The 26,326-nt window shown below is 34.0% G+C and overlaps 3 protein-coding genes across 5 annotated transcripts; 2 read left to right on the top strand and 1 right to left on the bottom strand.

The window, feature by feature from the left end:
• Positions 1–2,575: 2,575 nt before the first annotated feature.
• LOC132312288 (cytochrome c oxidase assembly protein COX15) lies at positions 2,576–7,754 on the top strand. 3 transcript variants are annotated; one of them, XM_059810593.1, is made up of 8 exons: positions 2,827–2,951; positions 3,690–3,827; positions 4,019–4,317; positions 4,540–4,765; positions 4,867–5,112; positions 5,196–5,306; positions 6,804–6,935; positions 7,105–7,754. In XM_059810593.1, the coding sequence occupies exons 3-8, from the start codon at positions 4,046–4,048 to the stop codon at positions 7,273–7,275; spliced, it is 1,158 nt and encodes a 385-aa protein (XP_059666576.1). In that variant the 5' UTR covers positions 2,827–2,951; positions 3,690–3,827; positions 4,019–4,045; the 3' UTR covers positions 7,276–7,754. The 3 variants fall into 3 exon arrangements, with proteins under 3 accessions (XP_059666574.1, XP_059666575.1, XP_059666576.1); XM_059810591.1 differs by lacking the exon at positions 3,690–3,827 and having other exon boundaries at positions 2,576–2,951; XM_059810592.1 differs by lacking the exon at positions 3,690–3,827 and having other exon boundaries at positions 2,814–2,951; positions 4,042–4,317.
• A 4,724-nt stretch (positions 7,755–12,478) lies between these two features.
• Positions 12,479–15,125, bottom strand: LOC132314425 (disease resistance protein RPM1-like). The gene is made up of 2 exons (XM_059813293.1): positions 13,368–15,125; positions 12,479–13,264 (listed from the first exon to the last, which is right to left on the bottom strand). The coding sequence occupies exons 1-2, from the start codon at positions 15,123–15,125 to the stop codon at positions 12,479–12,481; spliced, it is 2,544 nt and encodes an 847-aa protein (XP_059669276.1).
• Positions 15,126–18,844: 3,719 nt separating this feature from the next.
• LOC132312290 (probable amino acid permease 7) lies at positions 18,845–26,004 on the top strand. The gene is made up of 6 exons (XM_059810597.1): positions 18,845–19,108; positions 19,382–19,491; positions 23,539–23,628; positions 24,430–24,644; positions 24,824–24,957; positions 25,070–26,004. The coding sequence occupies exons 1-6, from the start codon at positions 19,079–19,081 to the stop codon at positions 25,331–25,333; spliced, it is 843 nt and encodes a 280-aa protein (XP_059666580.1). The 5' UTR covers positions 18,845–19,078; the 3' UTR covers positions 25,334–26,004.
• Positions 26,005–26,326: the final 322 nt, after the last annotated feature.

Here is a 26,326-nt window from a genome sequence, read left to right on the forward strand (position 1 = left end):
TTGTTGCAGTGAGTATATGAATTACTTTGGAAGTGAAGGTGAATGAATATTTTACTAAGGTGATTTTTGTTTGTTTAGACATAAATGTATGTATATGTATTTATATTTGTAGTAAAATCCAAAATTTGATCAGTCGATTCCACTTGTGTCTAATGTGCAGGCTAAAGACATTCGTTCAACAAAGCATCAGTACGCATTTGTTATGCGCTGGGTTGCTCTAAAAGCACTAATGAATCTGCAACTACTGACAAAAGTTGATGTGGGTATGATAAATGTACCGGACAGTTTCTTTAAAGTTCATAAACCAAAATAGCATTATTTCAAAAAAGAATAAGAAAATATTCTTGGACATATGTATAAGCGTGTGTAAATATTACCACACATTTATCGTAAGAAATTTGACAAAAATAAAAAAAAAATAAAACAAAAAATATGATCATATATTTTTATGAGTACATTCAATGTTAGATTTAAAATTTACCTACTACACATCTCAAAATATTATATATATCGTGTACTGTTGAAATCGTAAATTTTAAAATAAATAAAGTGAAAGTAAGAACAAGATCACTTATAGAACTTGAGATCGGAGCTTCATACGTCCACCACCGGAACCAGATTGAGGGATCGGAGGCTTGGCATCATCTCGCCGCGCCTCCAAAACTCACCGGATTGCTTTGGCGTAGACATCGCTAGTCTACATATTTAGGCTACAAATGTTTGGTCAGTGTATTTGCTTCCATCTTGTATGGAGTTAGGGGCTTCGCTCTTTGTCTGGGCTCCAAATTTGGGCTTTGTTTGTTGGGGAACCCCAACTTGTTTTTGTTTATTTGGGCTTTGGCCCTTTTGTACATCTATTATATTTATACAAGAAGTTTATACTCCGAAAAAATTAAAAAAAAACATGTTTTAAAAAATTGTGGAAATTATGTGGTAGTATATTTTTAACAACTCGTCATTATCAGACCATTGGTCTAAATAGTATGATCTCTACGTTTTAAAAGAAGTGTGTGTGTACGTTGCGTATGTAATTGGTTAATTGAAGTTACAAACAATCATGAATTTTTTCTTAGTGGGAGAACATTGGAAAAGAAAAAATCAACCTCACTGTCTCTGTCTAATTATCATCCACTCTATTTTATTTTTTTCATTTTCTCTGAAAACAACCCTTTGATTTAGAAAAATAAAAACTAGATAGCCAGCCAAATAATTTACATCATAATAACCCACAAACTTGCAATAAAATGTAACAAATGGCAAACAAAGAGAATTACAAATTTCTAAATATGTTTGGGTATGGGCTGCGGATGTTAAAAAGAAGAAAAACTAAGGATCATATTATGTTGGGCCAAAATGAAATGGTTTCTGAAACAGTGATGTTCTTTGTTTGTTAGTCTATGTGGGTAACGGGCTTGGGCTCCAAGATGACATAGAACAGATTGGGCCTAGTAGAACTTATCCTCACAAAACTTTGGGAGGTCTGGGCCCGTCTAAGGATTGGCAAACCCAAATTTTTTGACAGAGTAAGTTAACAGCAACTTGGGAAGTCCACTATTGATCTTCTAAGCTAAAACGTTAATTCAATAATCAACATTACAAAAAGATAATCAATAAATTTTAATAAGCAGATATTAGGTGGGACACATGACAATCTAAACAAAGACAACAATAATGAAAGCATAAGTTAACCAAAAAAAATAATAATTAGAATGAGGAGCATATGATATATACAAGTGTGGTTAAAAGTTATTAAATTATTATATTCAAGTATGGTTAAATTATCTTTTTCAATAGATAATATAGTCAATTCATTTAATCTTTCTTATGACATAGTTGATCGTAGTTGTTATTTTATCAACTTTAAATTTGAAATACTTCTTTTTGCTGCAGCAACGGTTAATACTTGAAAAGTTTAAATAAGATGTTGGGTCTAAAGGCCCGATTCCATTTGACTTAAAGTTGAAGTGAACAGGGCAGAGCCAATTAAGGCCATGATGGAGTGGAGTGAAGCTAGCAAAATAAATCGTAATACTAACAAGATATAACTAGTTGATGATGTTTATAGGAGCAAAAGTAATTATATTAGACAATTTTTTGTCAGAAATCACAGTAAACACTTTATATTAACCTTTCACCCAATTTTTTTTTTTTTAAATCAAACTGGCTCAATATAGTGCATAAGAAAACTTAATCTTTATGTAATTTGATAAAGACTTGTAGCGTAGTAATACTTTTGGACCTTTCTTAATAGAAGGTCTTATGGATTCGGTATGTGAATTTGTTTCTTGCTAAAGTAAAAATAAAAAAAATAATAATAATAATGAAGGTAAAATTAAAACCAAATTAAAATAATTGCTCACTAATAATTATAATTAAAAAATTCACTAAAAACATAGTCCAATGATAATTACGTTTTTCTTTACACAAATCTTATTCAACTCAAATTTTGTAAGTCAGATTAATTTTTCTTCCACGTCCTACTTAATAATTCGTTCCCAATATCTATGATCCAAAAAAATAAAATAAAATAAAAAGTTTTACCAATATGTTTCGATAAAAGATGGCTAGCGTTGTGTAATTTTGATGGTTACTGTTTACTTTAGGCATCGTTTGGAGACTGCAATATGTCTCTCCACAAACCCCATTTGAGTACTGACTGACTAAAATCAGCTCGCCGTTGGAGAGAGAGAAAGAGAGGAGAGAGAGAGAAACAGGGGCCCATGGTTGGGAGCAGACTTGTATCATCATTTCTCAGGAGGAGCAAAGCCCTAAATAGTAGCATATCCTGCAATGTAAGGGGATCATCAACTAGGGTTTTCAATGAACCATCTCTAAACCCTTGCATATTCTACTCTGTTTATGTTGGTGCTCGTAATACAACTAATTCTGTTACGGCAAGGAACTTCATTTTCTATGGCTTCAGATCCATTGTTTATCATCATCATCATAAGGTTCGATTTCTACCTTGTCATGTCGCTTCATTTCTTCATTTGTTTTTAGAATTATATGAAAAAAATTATTATTTCCTTTGTTTGATGTTCTGTTTTCATTCCTCTTTATCTGAAGCTTTACCTGTCTTAATGAGCTATGAATTGAGTAAATCACGTAACGAATATGCGTGTCTATATATGTATATATAATGTTGGAATTTCTTTTAAGATGATTTGGGTTGGTTTTATTCTAAAAAAAGAGGTGAAAGTTGTACCTTTTTTCTTTTATTTATTTCTATTGTTTCCGATGTGTGGTCTTGCAATTTAGTTTCAAATGATCTTGTTTATTTATGGATATATTATGTTGGATTTTCCTTTATATTTATTTGGTTGTTCATTGTAGAAAAATTCGGTGGAAGTAGTAAAATTTTTTATTTTATGTTTTTTTCCCCAGTGTGTGGTCTTCTAATTTAGATTCTAATGATGTCTTGTTGATTTGATTAATGGACTTGGATTTCATTGTGTGCTTTTTATTCTTGTAGACTCGCATTAGATAGATCCATTTTATATGCTTTGTTTGAAAAAAAAGAAAATAAAAACCCTACCTTGATCACCTGTACTCTAGTTTTTGTTCTTTTCTCAAAATGATATGTTGATGCTTACTTTTTGTTATTGCTTAGATCCTTTTTGGATTTCTTAGTCTTTCAGTTAGAATAGTTGAAAGTCTTCTTATTAGGGGATTTTCTTTTTTCTTATCAGCAAAGAGTTGGAACTTAGACTTGTAAGTTGCAAGTGGACCAGTGTGAAGCTTTAACCTCCTTGTGAGCTAGACAGAAGTCATTCAACAACTGCATTGCAAAGCTACTATTTCCCTTAGAAGTGTTTATCTTTAACCAAGTTAGCCTACTAATCTTGGGACATTGAAGTAGATAGACTTCTTTTTATCAACTAGAAACTTCAAGCATCAATTTTTTCTTCCTTTCCTTGTGTTTGAATACTTTTTTTTTTTAAAATTTTTTTTTTATACATATATATTTTAGTTTTGTCTATAAATATAATAAAAGGATCAACATTATATGCTTTTTCAGGAATTTTCTATTCCATCTTTTAGGAATATGTGTACCACGGCAACTACCAATATGATAAATAAGGAGGGTTTAAAGCTTCTGGTTACTGCTGGGCCCCATGCACAGAAAGCTGTTGGAATATGGCTTTTTGCTTCAGCTGCCTGGGTGTTTAGTATGGTGGTGCTTGGGGGTGTCACACGACTTACTCGATCTGGTCTTTCGATGACTGACTGGAAATTCACCGGTAACCTTCCTCCTCTATCAGATGATGACTGGTTGATTGAATTTGAGAAATATAAGCAATCCCCTGAGTACAAGCGGTTAGTTCAAACAACACTTAAGTGTCTCTGTAACTAATATTTGTTTATTGTGCAGCTTGTGCCTGGAATTTCATTTTATTTTTGTCAGATTTTTTTCATGATTTGTAACTCCAATTTTCATATTTGAGTCTACCAGTGATGTTGCTTTGTATTTACAAATGATGTAGAAAATCCAAATTTTGTTGGTTACTGGTGACTTATTTGATTTCTGATATCTTGTAGTGTAAACAAAGGGATGAGCATTGAAGATTTCAAGTTCATTTATTGGATGGAATATGCACATCGAATGTGGGGAAGAGGACTAGGTATCATGTTTGCACTGCCATTTTCATATTTTCTTCGTAAGGGATACATTACTCTGCGACTTGGAATGAGACTCTCTGTTCTCTTTGCCCTTGGTGCTGGACAGGGACTAATCGGTTGGTGGATGGTTAAAAGTGGTTTAGAGGTAAAAAAAGCATACTTAAAAGTTCTGTTTATGGCACTAAAATTTTGTATGAGTTGTGAAACTCTTAAATAGGTTTCATCTCTTCCGTTCTTCTTTTAAAGGAGCCACCATCTGAATATTCTCAACCTAGAGTAAGCCCTTACCGCCTAGCAGCTCATCTTACGTCAGCTTTTGTTATTTACTGTGGCCTGTTTTGGACTGCTCTATCTGTTGTTATGCCTGAACCACCTGCTGAATCAGTTGCTTGGGTTCGTGGGGCAGCAAAAATTAAGAAACTTGCCCTTCCTCTAAGCATCCTCGTTGGCATCACTGCTGTATCAGGAGCATTTGTTGCAGGGAATGATGCCGTATGTAACTATCTTACTTTTTGTATCGTAATGCTTTGAGAAAATTTGTGAGATGAATCTTTGTTTGAATGCTAAATTGCCAGGGACATGCTTTTAATACTTTCCCGAAGATGGGTGATACATGGATTCCAGATGATATTTTTAGCATGAAGCCACTTGTCCGCAACTTCTTTGAGAATACATCAACGGTTCAGGTATCTTTCGAAGTTCTTGGTCACCGTATACTATAGCAGACTTATATGCCTTTCCAGATGAATGCATCAATAGCTATTAACTAGAATCGAGGTTGATTTAGCTGCAGATATGAGGAAGAGCATAATGATTGCGATGTTAAAACATATTCAAAGAGGAATACGAATTTAAATTTTACCTTACGGAAATAAAAGGTGCGATTTCATAAAGCTGGACGCCACCTTCGAATTTCAGCCATTTTCCAAATTCATTATCTGATTCACCACTGAAATGACTTTTACAACATTTCATGAAGTGACCAAAACAGTCACACCTGAAGCAGATCTCTGGTAGGCGCTCATAGCATAATGGAGCCGTAATCAACCTTCCCCCCTAGTTGAGTTTTACAAACTGTCTAATGGGTTTGGTGTATTGTTGAAGGCGAACATTTGGAGTTTCCATACACCCTTTATTTTCCCTAAATCTCCCCAAATTGAGAGTTACTCCTATAATTTAAATGAATAAAATTATCTAATGTTGTTTTCAGCGAAATCAAATTAGGGAATTAAGATGTTAAATATTATTTCCTTTCGTCCCTGCTTTTTTGCACCAAGTGTAACCTGTACTTATGTCTGTAGAAGATTCTTGTAACTGTCAGGTATTTTTTTGATGGATTTGGCATTATCAGTTCCTCCCCCATTTTTGTGCCATTTTATCAATACAGGGGAACACCAGGGGAGGGGGTAAGATGAATTGGTGTTTTGGAACAAACGTTGCCATTACAAGCTGTTATAAAACTCTGAAGTGTGTCTTTAGATTTTTTCGACTACCAAAAGAGGAGTACTACGAAAATTATTTTTATATTCAACACAATCAGCATATGTGTTGTTATGGTTGAATAGTTATATAGGGGAAACTGTTACCTTCAAATACGAATACCAGTTCATATGTTCGATTGGAAGCACCATTGCTAGAATTGTTTTGGCTGTTCCCACAACATTTAGTACCACTCATTAAACATTTTTGACTTGAAACACTGCAGAATCAAACATGCGACTGAATATCATGATTCCATTGTTCAAACAGAGAATTAATTTCTGAAGGAGTTTGTTTCCAAAAGTTACTTTTTTATAACTTTGTTGGAGCCACATAATTCTCAAGCCATTTACGAATTACAGCTGCATGCAAGGCTTGATTCTGCATCCATTGTTTGATACATTGAGAATTTAGGGGCCCTACTTGGCCCTCATGTATCTTTTGATGGATGCGTTCCTGTTTGAACGCTTTCTAATTAATCTTGCTTACTTTCTAATTAATCTTGCTTAATAATAAAAAACGGTGTTAAATATAGCTGGTTTCAGTTATACATTTGTGTACGTGTTATTGCTTGAACTTCCTGAAGATGTAAAACAAATAAATTTTAATTGAATTAGAAAAATTTATGTTCTCAAGCACTAATTTATGATACTTTTCCAGAGAATTTTTTCTTAATGAGTTCATATATCCTTTAATGCTTACAGCTTGACCATCGTATCCTTGCGACTGCAACCTTAGTTTCAATTGGCAGTTTTTGGTGGTGCACGAGAAACCTGGACATTCATCCGGCCATACGATCTTTAATCGGAAGCACCATGGGCATGGCTGCTCTTCAGGTAATTTTAGTTTTGAGTTCTTTTAAGTTGTTTGTTTAAACTATTTTCAGTTATGAGTTCTTTAAAAATTGTGTTGGTAGTTTAATCATTTTTGTAGTTTTGAGTGTTTTCTTATTGTCTGAAAATTAGTAACTTCTTGGTATCTCAATTTCATTTTACCTAATTGCAGGTGACTTTGGGGATATCAACCCTTCTATCTTATGTACCTGTTTCGTTAGGCACTGCTCATCAGGCTGGAGCTTTAACTCTTTTGACACTTATGATACTGCTCAATCACACTGTGCGAAAGCCTTCATTGTCGCTTCTAAAAACTCTGCCTAAGGTTGCAAAGTCGACCTGATAATTTCAGCTTAGGGATTTGTATCAAGGATTAGGCTTCATATAATTATTCATCAAGGTCGACTATTCATCAGTTACCCATTGTGAAGGTCAGTGGACATTTTATCAGTTGCCCATTGTGAAGGTCAGAGTCCACTTTGCCATATCATACAGAAATACATTCTTATTTGGATCTCTTAACTGAATACATGCTCCAGACTTAGGAGCCCTGAATATTTGTCAGGTGAAGAAAAATAGTTTCAAAGGTTTCTATATTTGGTCAGTGCTGGTCCGCCTACAGTGTGACAAAAACGTTAAAATTTTGATCATATTATATAAAGTGATTGCTTTGATACTCGAATCAACTTTTATCATTGCATCAAGTATTGATACGATTAGAAACTATTTTTCCTTTTTTTCTTCTTTTGGCTGAATATGGCAATTGGGACAACATTTTAGATATGTTTATGCAAAATAAAATGAAGTTTTCCTTTTCATTGAGTTTGAAATTACATAATCTGTGTCGACTTCAATTACATTAGCCACTCAATATGGTATTGCATCACTTGTTTCTCTTCAAGAGTGGTATAAATGCTCATTTTCTTTTCCTTGAGTTTAGATCCTCTTTTTGGTTCTAGCAACTCTCTCTTACTATGTCTGAATTATTATTATTATTATTTTTTTTTGTGTGTTATGGCATTTAACATACCCATCTATTATCTCTCTATGGAGATTTGAATCATCAACCTCCTACCTTAAAGTAGAGAACATACCATTAATCTACTACCATACCATTGATGGTGGTTATCAGTTTACGAGCTGAAGATTTATATTGCAATAATATACGACTTAACAGAGCATTTTCTTAACTATTTAAGGTCGGCTATATAAATCTTGTTTTGCATTGCCTCTAAAGTTATTACCTCATTTAAATCATGGAGTATATTCTATCATATACAGGATATCTCCCTGTTTTTCTTCAACCACTCGACCACCTAGCAGTACCCCCAATGTTCCTCGAGGGGTGCAATTATTGGTCCTTTGCTCACGGTTAAATTATCTTAATCACTTTGCTCTTGTTTTATCTTCAATTAGTGTAACTTCAACCATCTTTCAAATGTGTTTATTTCTATTTTTATTATGCTTTTGGATTGGCATACATATCCCAAGAGTCACATTTTGATCAGGGGTGGTAAAGTTTGACACGACCCACTAACACGACTCGAACGCGACACGAGTTAAACGGGTTTGTATTGACCTTAAATGGGTTCGGATCGTAAACGGGTCGACACGATTAACCCGTTTAGTTAATCGTGTCGTGTTTGGGTTGAGGGGTTCAACCCGTTTATTCCTGTTTAATTATACCTGTCATAAGTAAATTTCTATTTAAGTTCCAAAATAACTATCTAAACTTGTATCTTATAATTTATTTTTTTGTAGATTAGAGAATATTTAGTAATTTGGTTGTATTGAAACTTATATTTTTCTATTATTTAATGTTTGACAAACACACATGTGGTTGAGGTGGTGGATAGGGTGAAACACGGTACATTTTTGTGTTGAAGGAAACATATTCTAAGGAAAAGAAAGTAAATGGAAAACATATAACAAAAGCAAACAATACCCCGTAGTATAATACCTTAGAAAACGAAAGCATCGGTTTGTGGTTGGAAGGCTAGTTGTTCCAGCAACACAAGTTAATTTGTCGAGGTTGCCATGTCTGTTAAATTACACACCTGAAAATTAAAACATGAATTTGTAAAATTGAAGAGAGGTGGTCGATAAATCTTTGGAGCCCAGGAAACATGATTCTGGACTCTGGATAAATTGACATGCTGCTCTTTGAACGGCATGGTCTGTTTGAACTTGATCTTGGACTTTCGGTCCAAATTTCCCCTTCTCTGTCACATTAACAAAGCATGAGGGGTGGTCTCAAATGATTAAAAATTCTATAATTCAATTCCTGAAACAATATCAATTTATTCTGGTCAGAGTTTGAAGTTTGGAAATCCAGTCAGTTCAGTTGCTTGGTGAAAATGAAAGAAATGTTTAATTAATATGCTCCCATGCACACTGTATTACTCAATGTATGTCCCAAGTCCCAACAATCTGCACAATGGATGAACCCATTAGAAATGGAAATATACGACTTTGCCCATTGTCAAATAATCATATGATACCATTTTATGCTTTCTTATTTGGATCCCTAACTGAGTACATGCTTCATCAGACTTAGCAGCTCTGAATATTTGTCATGTGAAGAAAAATAATTTAAAATATCTCTTTATGAAATTAATTATCTTGAGCTTTGATCCTCTTTTTGGTTCTACCCACTCTGTTTCAATGAGGTTGCAGAGCTCTTGGTGGAGGTTGTCACAGACAAGGCAATTGTCACAGGCTTGCAGGCTTTCTCATCCAATCCTCCTCCTCATCCCCTGCCTGCCATGGATACCGGGCAAAATGTTCAATGCAGTGCGAATTACTCGCGCCGCCCATTTTTGCAAAGGTGTGTGTCCAAGGAGCTCAAGGTGTTTCAAAATGAAATCCAATGCCACCAGCCATTGCTTGTCCTGCCCAATCAAGCCATGCTTCTGCAAAAAGGGGCATGTCCTTGCCTACTCCCTATCAGTCATCCTCAAGCAACCTAATCATGCTTCACTTGTATGTTCCTCTCCTCGGCTTCTGAACATTCTTCTGCTTTTAAGCAAGATGAACATACTCATGAACACAAATCAAGGAATTGGCCATCGGTTGCTCAGAGCCCCTCCACAGATTGGGATTTTGAATTCTTTAAAACTGCTGGTAAGGACCATGAGCTCTTGGTTGATCCTCCTGATGAGATGTCTATGGGCTTCTTTCAGAGAAGAATGCCTTTCAATCTCATCTCAAAAATGGCTCACAAGCTTGTGGCGAATACTGAAGGTAACCTATTTTTAGGTTCAACTCTTGTGACACTCCCAAATTTTCACATATAAGTTGATCAAGCTTATATATAAAAATTAAAAAATATCAATCACATGGTAGTAAACAAACATAGAATATAAAATGTAATAAAGAAAGAAATAAAAGCGAAAGGAAATACTAGAATCAAATAAAACTCAATCATTCATAAATCTTTAAAACTCCATTTAATACAACTCGGGAATCCCGTCAAACAAAGGACCCCTAAATATAAAATCATAAAGACCATCCATAATCTCAAGAAAGACTATAAATAATAATAATGAGTCCCTACACTAAAATAACCGAAAGGAAGGACGATCACGACAAGCTAAGGAGTGCTGAGTCCTCAACCCTGTGACTAGAACAGGCTGGGACCTGAAATCAATAAAAGGTGTATTAAACTCATAAACAAGTCCTCTCTACTACAACCCTACATAGAATCGATAAACAGATCATCTCTAATCAAAACCAACCCAATAACAAGATACTCATAAACATGTGATCAACATATATAAGCATAAAATAATAAACAACTCACTCATGCCTCGACAAATCATGCCAATAATTTAGACCTCCTATTTAGGCAACTCTACCATGCCAATGGTACTAGTGAGGCTGCATTAATAGTCAGTCAATAGTGGTTCCACAACACATTTCACATTATAATAAATAACACAGATAACATGAAATTATTTTATCTTCTTCCATTGTTAATTTCAGCGTAGCATAATGCCTTATGCAAACTAGATTAACGTTGAGCATAGGGTCAGGGAGCGTCGAACCAGAAATATGAGTTGGGAAAATCATTGAATTTAGACATGCTAATCAGAAACATGGTAAACTAATTAATATTAATCAAAATAATAATATTACATGTACTTGTGACATTAAGGAACTAATGATTGGGATTGTTTCTAAGTTAAAAATGATCGAAAACTAGGTTTTTGCAACCTAGGATCGATCTTAAAAATAAGGCTTAACCAGAAAACAACATAAGCCCACCAAAGCCCAAATAGAAATCCTAGGCTGACCGAAGTAACCCATGGTCCATTAATACTAAATTCAACCCAAAGTATATAAATAAACTAAATGGAATGATTCAAATACACCTAAACAATTTAATAAATAAATAAATTAAAACACACATAACAATTAATAAATATATTAATGAACCCAGATAAACTAAATAAAATACATTTAATAAATCCTTTAAAATCACTTAAACCTATCTCTTCTAAGCTTTGACAGCTTGATCATATGAATTGCCAAATACCTTATCCATAGTTACACGAGAATTTAAAATATCTCATGACACTACATTATCTCTCAATTCTTATTCTCACAAGTCTCTGGGTGTCTTTAAATTCTCATTCTCGTCTCAACTACTAACATAGGTATAGGTATCTTTTTATAGAAATCTACTCAAATTATAAGAACAAAAAACATTGAAAAGCTGCCGCCTTCCCTGTCACATTAACAAAGTATGATGGGTGATATCAAATAATTAAAAACTTTATAATTCAACTCCTAAAAAGTAAAAACAATATCTAAAAATAAACTTCAATATCTGACACACACAGCCACATATTACGTTACTTGCAGAAAGTTGGGCTTTGTGCATTGTAATATATTCTTACAAAAATATAGAAATATGAATAAAATTCCAAGATAGCCATTAATATACTTTAATAAAGTTTATAAAATATGAGTTTTTCCAAGGAAAAGAAATTAGATTGAAATGCAAGCATGAATTTGCAAGTTACCAAGGTTAGTTGTTGCCCCTTGCCGACATTGCGGCAGTTACAATAAAACATGAATTTGTAAATTGAAGAGATTTGGAATAGAATAACCAAACAGTTGTAAACGATGCTATATGCAATATCTACAAGAACCCACAAAAGAAAAAGAAAAAAATAAAAAGAAAGAAAGACGGATAGATGAATTTAAGTGGCCGCCTTTTGAACATAAAGGGCTACGCGAACGAAAGAAAGAAAGAAATCTGGTCCTCACATTCTCTGTCATATTAACAAACCATTAAAAATCTTATAATTCAACTCCATAAAAGTAAAAACAACAATTAAACATAAACTTTAATTTCTGCCACACACACCACTCTAGAAATATGAATAAAATTCCAAGACAGTCATTAATATAATTTAATAGTAAATTTTATGAAATATGAATAATAATTTGCTTCCTTAATATAACATGTTAATTAAAGTAGTTTATTTGTTCACTAAATATAATCATCGCTATTTAACAGTGTAGTCAGTTAATTTTATCTAAAAGATGAAAATATTACCAATTTTCTCGGCAACCTCCTCCAGTCTTGGGCATTCCAAAATATTCGCAAATTTCAAGAGAGGCGGTGCTCCTGTGTCGGCTTTTACGGAAATTAATTCAGGCATGAGTGAGAGATAAAGTCGTTCAAGTTTCTGAAAACCTCCTTCAAAATGCAAGAACTTGCCATCATATGCACGAACTAGCTCAAGTTTTAGTAAACTGGGCAGAGTTTGAAGGAATTTTAGGGGATCCTCTGTCAGTCTTGGGTATACCAAACGTATACTGATCAGATTTTGATGTTTGGAAATCCAATCAGGGGACTTCTCTAAATGCCCAATCAAGAAAAGACGTTGAAGAGAATCTGGCGGAGATGAAATCTGTTGTACATCAAGAATGCCAAATAGAGTTGCCTCTACACTTAAAGATTGAAGGTGGCTCATATTCTCAACCGCAATGCACAGATCCTTCCCGTCTTCACGTTTCAGATTCTTCATACCCAATTTTCTCAACTGCCGTAGCTTTATTAGCTCTTTAACTAGGCTTCCTCCATCATCATTTGCCTCCACTGACTTTAGCACTTGCAAGTCCTTTAAACAACCAAAACCTTCGGCCTGTATCTTTACCGCCCCAGACTCAGAACGTATCACATCAGGTGATCGATTGGACGCAAGAAGATGCCGTAATTTATGGAGCTTGTTGATCTCAATAGGTAGCACAACCACACGGCTTTGTTTCAGATCCAATGTCAATAGGTAGCGTAGCTTGCCGATGGACTTCGGAAGAACCTCCACATTTGTATTTCTCAAACTTAGATACCTCAAATGGAGTAGATTTCCGACTTCTTCAGGCAGAGAATCTAGTACCCGAGCATCTTCAAAATCCAAGTACCTTCAAAAGCTTGAAATTTGCCATTAATGTGCCCATGAAAGACTCTGGCAATTCATCTCTCATAAAAGTGATGCCGGAACGTATTCTAGACTTTGTAATCCTATTGATCATAACATTATCATTTGTTTTGTTGTGAATGGATAAGCATCTAAATTGTCCATCGTCAGAAATAGAGTCGTCGTTTGCCAAAAGTACTAAATCCTCGTATTTTGAGAGGATGATCTCACGCATTATATCATGGACTTTACATGGTCCAACTTTTTTACGAACTTTGTAGTCTAATGGATCTTGGACCACCATTTGAACCAAACTTCTATGGATGAGCTCCTTCAAGTATTCTTCAGCAATCTCTTCCAATGTTTTTCCACTCTCTTCTTTTACAAAACCTTCTGCTATCCATAATCGAACTAGCCTTCCACATCTAATGGGGTAGTCTTCTGGAAATATGCCAAAATACAAGAAACAAGCTCTGAGGTGGTATGGCAAATCAACATAACTTAAGAGAATAATTTTCTTGACATCTTCGAGGTGGGGGTTACTTTTTAACTCAGAACCCAATCTATCGTGAAGCCTTTGAAACTCCGATACCATCTTATCTTTGTTCGACAATAGACGACCTATTGTTACAATAGCAAGTGGCACTCCATTACATTTTTTGACAATTTCATGGCACACTTTCTCCAACTCTCGAGGACAATCAGATTGGAATGCGCTTTTGCAGAAGAGTTGCCACGCTTTGTCGTCTGGCAAGCGTTTGAGTTTATAAATCATATCAAAACTAGATTCTTTGGTAGAAGTAGCCACGTCATTGTTTCTTGCAGTGATGTTTACCCGACTTCCTTTTCCTTTCTTATTATTATTGGGTAATACTGATCTTATGAAATAACAGAATTGTATTTTCCTCACATCATCGAAAACAATCACGCACCTTTTGTCTTGTAAATATTCTCTTAGCTTCTCGATGAGTGATGACTCGTCCGTGGTTTCCAAATCACTGGGAGGAGACTCTTCATTTGTCTTGTAGAACTTCGTCATTAGAGTCATCAATAGCTCCTTTCTGTTGGGTGGTGATTGAGAAACAGTGATCCAAGCATGGCAGGCGAACTCCTTGGCTGCAATTTGGTCATCATACACTTTCTTCACAAGAGTGGTCTTTCCAAGTCCACCCTCGCCGACCACTGAAATTGCCCTCCTTTTTGATGATACGTCCTCTTCCATCCAGCTTTTCAGTTGAGCTCGTTGAGATTCGATGCCCACCACTTCGTCATCGTCAAGGAAAGGAAAAGACACTCGAGGATCATGCCATGTCTTGCTGCTTGATCCTTCCTCTTTGACTTGTAAATTGTATCTATCGCGTAGTTGGTGGATCTCACGAATAGTTGCTTTGATCTCTTGAATCTCAGAGGCTATCTTGTGTCTTGGTCTACATTTGATGATCGATCGAGCAGCTTTGTAAAGGCAACCGATGAACTCACGACGCTGGTCGGAGCGTTGTGTCAGCACTTGAAGTATGTATTCATCAACCACATCTTCTATCCGGTAAGAAACTTTCCTTACTTGTTTCACCAAAGCTTTTACACCATCATTGCTCTCTCCTCTTTCCAGCCTTTCATCTGCATCCTTCAGATAAGGCTTCATGAGCTCTAATTCAACTTTGATGCTTTCAAATTCTTTGTGAACACCTTTCAAAAGATTCACCTCTTCTTTAAGTAAAGGGACCAAATTGTCGATCACTAGGTTCAAAACAATCTCCGCCATTTCTCTTCTCTTCTCAATGCTTCAAACTCTCTCTTTTGTTTTAGCCTGACTGAATTAATTTCAGTATGTGTTCACGGTGGTTTTTAATTTTTCAGCAATTTGAGGGTATTTTTCTTTGGCTATTGTGTGTTAGCTTATTCCCGATTTTGGGCTTTTTTTTTTGGTAAAAGAACGGTAATGTACGAGATACAATTAGAACATTCACTCTCCAAGTTATTCCAATACAAAGCCAGAAATTTGAAGATGCTTTTCTGTCGCAACTGTTAAGCTTGTTCTCGATTTTGGACCTTCTTTGGTAAGGGAAGAGTAATGCACAAGATATAAATGGAACATTCATTCTCCAAGTTATTCTAAACCAAAGCCAGCAATTTGGGGGTGCTTTTCTTTGGCTATTGTGTGTTAGCTTATTCCCCATTTTTGGCCATTTTTTTGTAAGAAAAGGGTAATGTATGAGATACGATTCGAATATTTACTCTCCAAGTTATACTAATACAAAGCCAAAATTTTGAAGATGCTTTTCTGTCACAACTGTGTAAGCTTGTTCTCGATTTTGGACCATTCTTTGATAAGAGAACAGTAGTGCACGAGATATAAATGGAACATTCATTCTCCAAGTTATTCTAAAAAAAACCTACTTGTTCCCTCTTTTGGGTCTTTCTTGGTAAGAGAATAGTAATGAACGAGATGCAAATGGACCATTCACTCTTCAAGTTATTGTAAAGCAAAGCCATCTATTTGAAGCAAGAAGATGCTGCTTTTCTTCCATGAGTGTGTTGACACATGCATGTGTGCTTGATCCTAATTTTGGGTTAAGATTTATTATCTTTATAAAACACTAACATTAGATAATAAATAAATAAAAATAAGTCCAATCAATGATATCACACGTTTCAGACTTATATTTTGTTAATTATAGAAATGAAATGATATCCTCTCAGCCCAATTTTAGCTTAGCTTCCAACCGTTCAATCTGCATCCTAGAAATGAAATTCCAATTTTTTTTTTTTTTAATTTTTTGAACAGTTAAGCAAATGTATAAATATGAACATAAAGAATACACTGGCCCAAGGGCCAAAGATACAGGCTTTAGAAAAGGAGGCCATGGCAACCAAGGCTGAAAGGCTGCCCAAACACAAAAGAGAGAACCTTAATCACTAAAAATGGAGAAGAGCCCAATCACAGGCCCATCAGATAATTAAAAAATCTAACATTTATATAATTGGATTCCTCCGATGGGCTTTTCAGTTGTGTAAGAGCTCAGCCCCATCAATTCCTTCCAACTAGAAGGATGAGTGTAAAGAAATTATATGTGATGATGTAAAAAACACTAAACTTGAGTTTTCAATAAAATAATTACTAATTTGCTTAAAATTTTATTGACCTTGGTATAATATGCTTAGGAGATAACAATTTAAAATAATAATAAAAATAAAAATTTATTGACCTTGTTTGCTAGGAAGAATATGAATCAATTGATTAGGCGTACCTTGTATTATACATAAATTGTCACAAAACGAAGTACAAGGGAACTTCATGTTTTGATTTGACTATTTTTTAAAAGCCAAGAAATATAAATGCAAATGGAATTAGAAGGATGATTATCACGATCACACTAATAAAAATCAACTCTTGTAGTAAAAGTAATAAGTGATTTACCAAACCAATTGTTAGCCAAACTACTAAAAGTTTAGATATGATTACATAGCTCTCCAAGCAAGAAAGTAAAATTGAGTTCCCAGAGTTTAGATATGATTACATAGCTCTCCAAGCAAGAAAGTAAAATTGAGTTCCCAGAGTTCTCCAGATAATTTAGGTTTATATATCAATAAAAGAAATTAAAAAATGGAGAACAAGAAATTCAATTTGAATCCCTAAAATATGAGGAGAGAAATATGTGAAAAAGGATTTTACTGATTAAATTAGTTTAAAAAAAAAAAAATTAGTGAATTAACATAATGCTTCATAATCACACAAATGCAATGATGCACCATCACTACTAATTAATACACCCAAGGAAAACATACTTCATTGAAAGGTATAACACTAAGTCCAAATCAACAAAATTGATGTTATGGTTAGGATTGGAAAATTCCAATCACAATTTTTCGATGATATTGTAATTGGACTCTATTTATTATAATCGCACAAAAAAGTCAATCAAACATTATAGCATTGGAGGAGAACTCTAAAGGCTTGATGTGACAAGGGTCATTTATCCCATATCAGATTCAGATAGAAAAGTGATTGGTTATGTAGCACTAGCCAATAGTTTGAGTTTTTGGATAAATAGACAAGCACCTACCCATTATAGTTGGTGTCAGAGTTAGACTTAGTCCTTGGCCCGATACCAGGCCAAGCTTCTGGCTCAAAAGGCGTCCGGGTAACTCACCCGGGTAAACAGAGTGGTCCGAGCCACAACGAGTTACGAATATGGATTGAGGAGAATGTAACAAGAGTCATTTGTCCGGCATCTAATTCGATTAAAAAAATAATTAGATAAACGAATATGCATTCACCCATTACACATGACCATTTATTACTCTGATACTAAATCAAAGTTAGGTTAAGTATGATTGAAGCAACTAAAAGAATTGGCAGCCCCATAGGTCGGTGTTGGTGCCCCATTTGATCTAAGTCCCAATCCATGGGACCATATACAACTAAATAATTTTACAAATCGTTTTCATCACGATCCCAGATCCACATATAATGCTATTTATTTCCCAAAATTGCATTCATTATCAAACCTCAATATCTCACTCTTTCAGTCAGACCAGTGGTTCAACGAGCCCTTCTAAACTCAAATCTCTAATTTTTATTTCTCATCTTCACATTTGTTTATTCGGATTTATAAAAGTTCCTGAATCATAAATAAAATTCAATGCCCAACATTATGATGCTTGGGCATTATGATGCTTCTTAGTAAAATTTATATATATATATATATAATTTGTATGCCTCGAAAAAAATGTGATATATTAGGGTAACGTGCAAGACAATGAAAGAACGTACGCACAAATTTATTTTTAATTTTTCCCAGCAAATTGTAGTAAGCTGATTAAACCTAAAATAAAGTATTGAATCCTTAACTCCACCCTTTCCTTAAGATACCGTATATATTTTAAATATTTTTTCTTGGAGATGTTAATTACGTTGAACCACACTTGATGTAGTGTAATTTGGGGAGTTTAAATTTTTTATAGTTTCAATCAATGTAAAATGAATCATTTTTGTTTTTATTTATTTATTTATTTTTATAGTATTATAATTAAAATTGTCAAGAGAAATGCTATTGTTATTTGGGGATTTGATGATTATGATCATTTGAGTTATAATTATATTGTCGAGAAGGAATTTGGATTAGAAGGTGTACAATAAAGATGATCTCATTTCATGTGAGATGTGAATTTCATGTATATAGTGAATTCTACCTCTTTTAAGATGATTTACACTCTTTATAATAAAAATTTATTGTCTTTTATTGTGTGATCATGAAATGATTAATTTCAAATCAATTGCCACTCTTGCTACGCAAATAAATATATTTTTTTACATCATTGATTAATTATCCTAAACGACTTAAATATTTCACTAAATTACAACACCACAAACGAACAAAATTCTAAACAAAACAACACATTTATTTGTGTATGGAATTGTAGACCATGTAAAAATGTCTGTAGAATCCAGCACCTATGTGCTGAAAAGTCAAGACACAGTTTAATTATATGCATATTATTATTGTTTAAAAGGATGAACCTAGTTACCCAACAACTTACATTCAGCAACTGACCGTTTGACACAGAGAGAGACCAACTACATATAGCAATTGACACACACACACCCACACACACACACACACACACACACACACGCAGAGAGCTAGAGAACCATGGGTGGCGAAGATGAAGAAGATCAGGAGGGCCCATTACTGAGAAGAATCCAGTCATCTGATGATTCTCAAGAACCTCTCAAAAGAACTGGTTAGCTCCTCTTTAAAGCTGTTCGATCAACACCCAATTCTTCTACTTATATATATATATATATATATATATATATATATATATATATATGGTTCTTATTTAATTTCTTGTTTCTCGATCCATTAATTAGCTTAAAAAGAACATTTCTAATTACACTATTTTATTATCATCCGCAAAAAATATTTAGTATAGAAATATAATATATAGACTATTTATATATTCACTCCAAATGTTATGTTGTGGCATATCCATGGTGGGATTGTTCTGCTTCAGAAATCCAACAAATTTGATTCGAATGTGAGAACGGTTGGTTGGCTGGTGAGCACCAACCCCTCACATTCAAGTTCGGATTTTTCGGTCTGCAAACCATTTTATTTTCCGAGGTAACATTATTTTATGATTTTGACTACAGTTAATTTACTATGATTAACGTGATTGATTACATTGTTATTTTTATTTACAAGAGATTTGCAATAGGTTGAGGTACTGATAAAAGAATACACATTTAATTTTTGATATTATTTGTACGCTCAAATTTAACTTGCACTTGTTGTTTCGAATTTGAGAAAAGGGTGTTCCGTTCGGGCGCGAATCAGCTGCAGTGCAATTCCCATGCAATTTTCTGCAGTGAGCAGTAAGTGACCTTGGTTTGGCCACGTTTTACTCCACTTAATAAATCCGAACATTGTGTTTGGCAATTATACAACTATTTATAAGTAATACTTCACCACAATTTTTAAGTAACGTCACATAAATCTAAAAATAATATCACATAGTCTAAGTAATATTACCACCATTTATAAGTATCTTTCACCCTCAAAACGTGGTGATGTTACTTTTTAAACTATGTAATATTACTTTTAGACTTATGTGATGTTACTTATAAATGGTGGTGATGTTACTTTTTAGACTATTTTTACATTTCACCACTATTTATAAGTAACATCACAGAGTCTAAAAAGTAACATCACCATTTGTAAAAGGAAATATCATCACTTTTAATTTCAAATAATAACATAAATGATATGTTGAATTGAGTTATGTTTATATGTGACATTACTTTTTAGACTATGTGATGTTACTTATAAATGGTGGTGAAATGTTACTTTTAAATAGTGGTGTAATTGGCCAAACACGGCCTTAGTGTCCGTTAACTGAAAAATGATGTGGCGAAATATGGACCACTTAAAAGTTACAACAGGAAACTGCATGGGAGCCTCACTGCAGGTGATTCGCGCCCGTTCCATTCATATCCATTTTTTCAACATCCATATATTTGGTTCAATTTCGGAGATGTGTTTTCTTTATTTTCTTTTTCTTTTTGATTATCGAAAATCAAAAAAATTGTGCAAAAAATTTTAATTTTTTTTTTTCTTTTATAACTTAGTTACTTGGCCAAAATTTGTACTCTATAAATTTGAAGGGCTCGTCAAAAGTCGATTGTTTAACATTTTTTAATATTTTAATGCGTTTTAATTGGTTGAATTGTAATTTCATGGATATATATATATATATATATATATATATATATAAGGAACATATGGACTGCAATGGTGCATATAATAACTGGAGTGATAAGAGCAGGTTGTTGACCCGCCCATTTTCAACCCAATTCAAACTCGACCCAACTCGTCCATTTACCACCCCTTAGAGCAGGTATGCTTTCTCTTGCATGGAGCATGGCTCAACTAGGGTGGATCGCAGGTCCAGTGGCTATCATAGTCTTCGCATTAACCACCATTGTTTCCACAAACCTCCTGTGTGATGGCTACAGATCTCCTGATCCAGACATTGGGCCCACCAGAAACAGGTCCTACATGGAAGCTGTCAAGTTTTATTTAGGTGAGAGAATTTTGTTTCTTCACTCCATAATCCTCCATATAGAGAGAGTCTAATAATCAGAGAGTCCCTTTCAACTAATTTTCGCCGTTCAAATTTTCCAACATAGCGGTCCATTTTACACCAGTAATTGGGCCTAGAATGTGGGCCCATTTGAGCTATAGCCAAACCGGGTCTTCCACAAATTGGAATCCTGGTTACAACGTGGGTTTGGTGTTGCGCGCAAGTCTCTCTTTGTTGCCATTTAAAACCAGTAAAGTCATCCATTGAAATTTTATTTTTGAACTACTCTCACAGTGAAATTGAAATTGTGGATGCACAATAATAATAACAATAATAAAGGTTAAGTGCATTAAACCTCCCTAAATTATTCACCCTATTGCAAGAAATTCTCTTAAACTATAAAAGTTGCAAAAAACACCTTAAACTATCATTTTTGTTGCAGATTGCTCCATTCGGTACAATATTGCGGTAAAAAATATCACGTGTTGTCACATGAAATAAATTTTGAATTTTTATGACAATAGTGCCCTTTAAAATATGAAAGGACAATAAGGCCCTTCTTTGTTACCGTTACACAACGCAAACACGCCTTATGCCCAACTGTCCCTATTCATCTTCTTCAAGGTGCACACAGTGCTCCAACTTCAAAAACCAAACATATAAGGCTGGTTCAGCAAAGAAACTTGCATGCCACACATGGAGAATTCTATGATGACATGTTATATATATATATATATATATATTTTTTTTTTCTACTCTGTTGTGAATGTTACATTGCATCTATAACACATTGAATTCTCCATATCGAATTCTAAAAAGTCAAAAAATAACGCGAGAAAGAGATTTGTTTGATATATAATTTATATATATATATATATACACATACATATGTGCATATATGGGATTTAGCGAAGTTTCATTTATTGATTTTTTATTAGCAAGTTTCCATTAAAAGTTTCGCATGAAACAAACATGGTAAATCAAAAAGATCCACACGTGCGTGTGTGCGTGCGCGCGCGTACACACAAAAAAAATTCCAATTCTTTAGAGCAAGTGGTGTGTGTGTGTACAAAATATTCTCTCTTGTATATATATACACACAAAAAAAATTCCAATTCTTTAGAGCAAGTGGTGTGGGCTTACAAGGTTATCTATCTACTTTTTAAAAAGTAGAGTGTCACATAAGCTAAAAATTGATGATGTGGTACTCTATTTTTTTTTTATCCATATGTTTCATGGTATGGAACTCAATTATCTCATTCTCTATTATTATTTTATTAATTTAATAGCTAAAAAGTGATGATGTGCCGTTGCAAGAGCCATTGATCTGTGTTGTACTTTAAGACAAAAGCTACACAATCAATTACGCAAACAAAAATTTTTTTAGCGAATTGTCCAATGCCCACTCTATCTGCAGATAACTCCATATAGAGTAATTGTAGGGCCACCAAAAAAGGCCCTCTACTTGCTACTGCGTACCAACCCCCTCTCTCTCTACACTGACACAAAGTCACTCTAAAATAGCTTGCACCCCGAATGCTCTTCGAACCCTACTATTAGAAAATTCCAAAATTGCTTCCCCAAATCAAACTCACTACTCTCAGAAGAAGATGATCATGGGACTGAAAAGGCTAATTCGTACCAAGAGAGTGGATTTGAAAAGATTGATTGAGAGTGTGGATTTGAAAAGGTTCCAAGTGGATGATAAGAGGTCGTGTACATAACAACAAATAACACCCGCATGTCCTCCTTTTGCTCATCAGCCTTATCAATGACATGAAAGATTATGATGATGATCTCAAAGGTGTTGCCCCTGTGATGTTTTTCTTTTATTTCGTCTGTTATGCCATGGATGCCTGTAGTCTCTTCTCTTTGTCTCCCTTAAAACTTTCCTTTTTGTGTGTAATTGTGCTTCTTGTGGTTTGGGTTGTGTTTGTGAACGGTGTAGAAGTACAATAGATTTTTTTTCTCTCTTTTTAACCAAAGGCCAAGACGAATTAAGGGTGTAAGTTTAAATGACGTCCTATTTTAAAAGGGTACGCTGGTCTTTTCCATTTTCCGACGTCTAAAGCTATTGTGATCGGGCTAAATGCGAAGAAAACATAGTTTAAAGGGATTGTTTTAGTTTAGGTGGGTTTCTTGCAATTTGATTACAGTTTAGGAGGGTTTAATGCATTTAACCCTAATAATAATAATAATAAATCAAAATTTTATTAACTACTCTAATTTTTTTGATAATTCTATATGCATATATAGTAAATAATTATGTGCATAATGATCCTCTCAAAAAAAAAAAAAAAAAAAAAAAAAAAAAAAAAACGCAATAATAAAAATTATAATAACAGTTTAGGGAGTGTTGTGATTATTATTGCAAAAAAGATTATATATATATAGAGAGAGAGAGTTATTATGTGAGTGTTAAAGTTAATGAATTCTTTTGAGAGTGTCGAATTGGTGTTTTGGAATATGTGAAAATTTAGTTTAAAATTTTAATTTCTCCTAATTTGGGGGTAATGTGGCCACAATTCATTGTTATATGATGTTGTAATTCACTAAAAGGTGAAAATGGGTGTTAATATATATTTCAGGAGAGAAGAACCAAAAAATGCAATATTTGTGAATGAGAGCTTATATGGTTGTGGAATCGCATATACCATCACATCTGCTGCCAGTATGAAGTACGCTAGCTGGTGACCAACATGTTTAACATCATACTTATAGTTTGTTTTAAATGTTTAAAGAATTTTTGGGTAATGTGAAATTGTAATCCTTATAAGTAATTGGGAGTTAGCACTTTATATATATATATATATATATATATATCCACATACAATTATTAGAGTTTTAGTTTATACTTTGACAAAATGAGATTGATAGTGATGTACTATTGTGAAGTAGTGTTGGAGCTAGAAATATTTATTTAGGAGGGCCAAACTAGTAATATGAAATTAAGAAATTTTTTTTTTTTAAATTAAGATTTAAAAAATTAAAAATTTAATATAATTTTTTTAATAATAAAATTCTTAACATATAGTTTTAAGAGAGTGTCTATCATGAGGATACTCGAGCTTGCATTTTTATAACAATTAGACTAATAATTGACCTCATAACCTCACCATCCAATGGTTGGTTATAAGGGAGCCAAAGGAGGTCAGCTTAAGGAGACTCATTATCATCTTTTTTTATTCTTAGTATAACCTAAAAAAGAATAATACACTTAAATAAACATAGACTCAAAATTGATATGACAAGAAAGGAAAAAATCGAGAGAACAAATTGTCTAGTGTCCAGCATTCTTTATTTTTATTTTTATTTTTTATTTTTACTTTTGAATTCATACAGATAACAAATAATGTATGTGTGTGTGTGTGTATGGAGTTTGATATATTATAACAAGAACTACGACAATAATGGATACTCTGTTTTTTTCACTAGATTTGAATTTTAAAAGCAAGATGCAGCATGTATTAATGATGCAGAGCAATTCAGAAATCAAATTGTTACCATAGAGAAGGCCATGATGCAGCATGTGAATATGGGGAAACTTTATATATGCTGATATTTGGAGTCACTCAGATTGTGGTGTCCCAGATACAAGATTTCCATAACATGGCATGGCTCTCCATTGTTGCTGCTACCATGTCCTTCACCTACTCTATCATTGGATTTGCCCTCAGCTTTGCAAAAGTCATCGGTATATATGCCTTCAATTTATTTATTTATTTATTTTTTAATTAAATCCGAAAGTTCAAACAAACGCACATACATTCGCAATATTACTCCTAATAGGGCTCGAACGCTCAACCTCCCCTGTAGGGAACAGAGACCATACCATCTGAACTAATGTCAATTAATACGTTTTTCCAATTTCAGAAAATGGGGAGATTAAAGGGAGCATTGGAGGAGTCCCAACTGACAGTATAATTGACAAGTTATGGTTGGCCTTTCAAGCTCGTGTAGATATTGCTTTTGCCTATCCATATACAATTATCCTTCTAGAGATACAGGTATGGATTCATTTCCTCTTTTCATTAACAGTACATCTTTCAAAACAATATATATATATATATATATCTCAAACTCATTTTCAAAATTGAATTATGATTCTTGAACATGAAGGATACGTTGAAGTCATCTCCACCAGTAATCCAGACCATGAAGAAGGCCTCAGTGTCTGCAATCTTTGTTACCACTTCCTTCTACCTCCTCTGTGGAGGCTTTGGTTATGCAGCCTTTAGGAATGATACAACCGGGAACCTCTTGACGGGATTCAGATTCTATGAGCCCTACTGGCTCGTGGACTTCGCCAACGCTTGCATTGTTCTACATCTAGTTGGAGGATATCAGGAAACTTCTTATTTCACATCAATTAAGCTGCTCTAGTACCTAATTTAATTTGCACAACTTAACCTCTTAACAACGCTTTAGCACCATAAAGCTAGTATCAGTTGATAGACTTCAACTTGTTAACGCTTTATCATTAGAGATGCTAAAAAATGAATATATATGGGTTTATATAGGAGACGACACGTGTGGAGAGTAAGTAAACTAACCATATATACATGGTAAACCTAAACCTTATATGATAAACATATACATACTAGTAATAGTTGTTAGACTTGAACTTGTTATTTCACGCTAGTCAATTCGAGCTTTTACCATTAGAGATGCTAATTATTGTTGTTTTTTTTTTTTTTTTTTTCTAATCACGAGCATTTCTTGGTTAGGTATATAGTCAGCCACTGTTTGCATTGATAGAAAAATGGTTTGCTGAGAAGTTCCCGGACAGCGGATTCGTAAACAATTTATGAGCATTCAAGCTCCAATTGTTGCCGGCTCTTCAACTAAATCCCATGAGGCTATGTTTCCGAGCATACGTTGTGTCAACTGTGAGATATATTTTTGAAAATTAGTATATTTCTGTAACAGAACAATCCTAGTTGAGTTTTATTTTTAGTTACCATATCAGGCTTGATATCGACTGTGGAATTCAGAGGTTTAATAGAAGAGGAAAGTATTGTTGATCATCGAAAAGGAAAGAACACACATTATGACTTCATTTCCTACTTAGGACATAAATATCTACAAGGTATATGTTCAGAGTTTCCAAAAATACAGAAAATCCAAGTTCAGTTGGATTCTGTCAAGTGGGAACCAGTACCTAAATTGGGAACCAGTTCCAGAAGTTAAGTTTCGAGAACAAACTTTGTCTTTTGGGAACCGGTACCAAGATTGGGAACCGATTCCACAAGTCCTAATTGCAGTAGGTTTTTCAGTTACCTTATTATGCTGAATACCTTTTTGATCCAACTTTCCTTCTATGTCCTATGCATGAATTTTCCTTTATTTTCTGAATGAATAAGACTTTGCAAACCT

Source organism: Cornus florida, unplaced genomic scaffold (genome assembly GCF_030987335.1).
Source record: "Cornus florida cultivar Cherokee Brave unplaced genomic scaffold, ASM3098733v1 CherokeeBrave_3.0.0_Hap2_Chr06, whole genome shotgun sequence".
NCBI lineage: Eukaryota > Viridiplantae > Streptophyta > Magnoliopsida > Cornales > Cornaceae > Cornus > Cornus florida.

Coding starts and splice junctions, on each gene's coding strand:
- LOC132314425 (XM_059813293.1), bottom strand. CDS start 15,125: ATGGCGGAGATTGTTTTGAACCTAGTGATCGACAATTTGGTCCCTTTA. Junction 13,265..13,367: donor CAAATTTCAAGCTTTTGAAG/GTACTTGGATTT, acceptor ACAAATGTGGAG/GTTCTTCCGAAGTCCATCGG.
- LOC132312290 (XM_059810597.1), top strand. CDS start 19,079: ATGATTCTCAAGAACCTCTCAAAAGAACTG. Junction 24,645..24,823: donor CAGCTTTGCAAAAGTCATCG/GTATATATGCCT, acceptor TTCCAATTTCAG/AAAATGGGGAGATTAAAGGG. Junction 24,958..25,069: donor TTATCCTTCTAGAGATACAG/GTATGGATTCAT, acceptor TTGAACATGAAG/GATACGTTGAAGTCATCTCC.
- LOC132312288 (XM_059810591.1), top strand. CDS start 2,721: ATGGTTGGGAGCAGACTTGTATCATCATTTCTCAGGAGGAGCAAAGCC. Junction 5,307..6,803: donor AGAATACATCAACGGTTCAG/GTATCTTTCGAA, acceptor TAATGCTTACAG/CTTGACCATCGTATCCTTGC. Junction 6,936..7,104: donor TGGGCATGGCTGCTCTTCAG/GTAATTTTAGTT, acceptor ACCTAATTGCAG/GTGACTTTGGGGATATCAAC.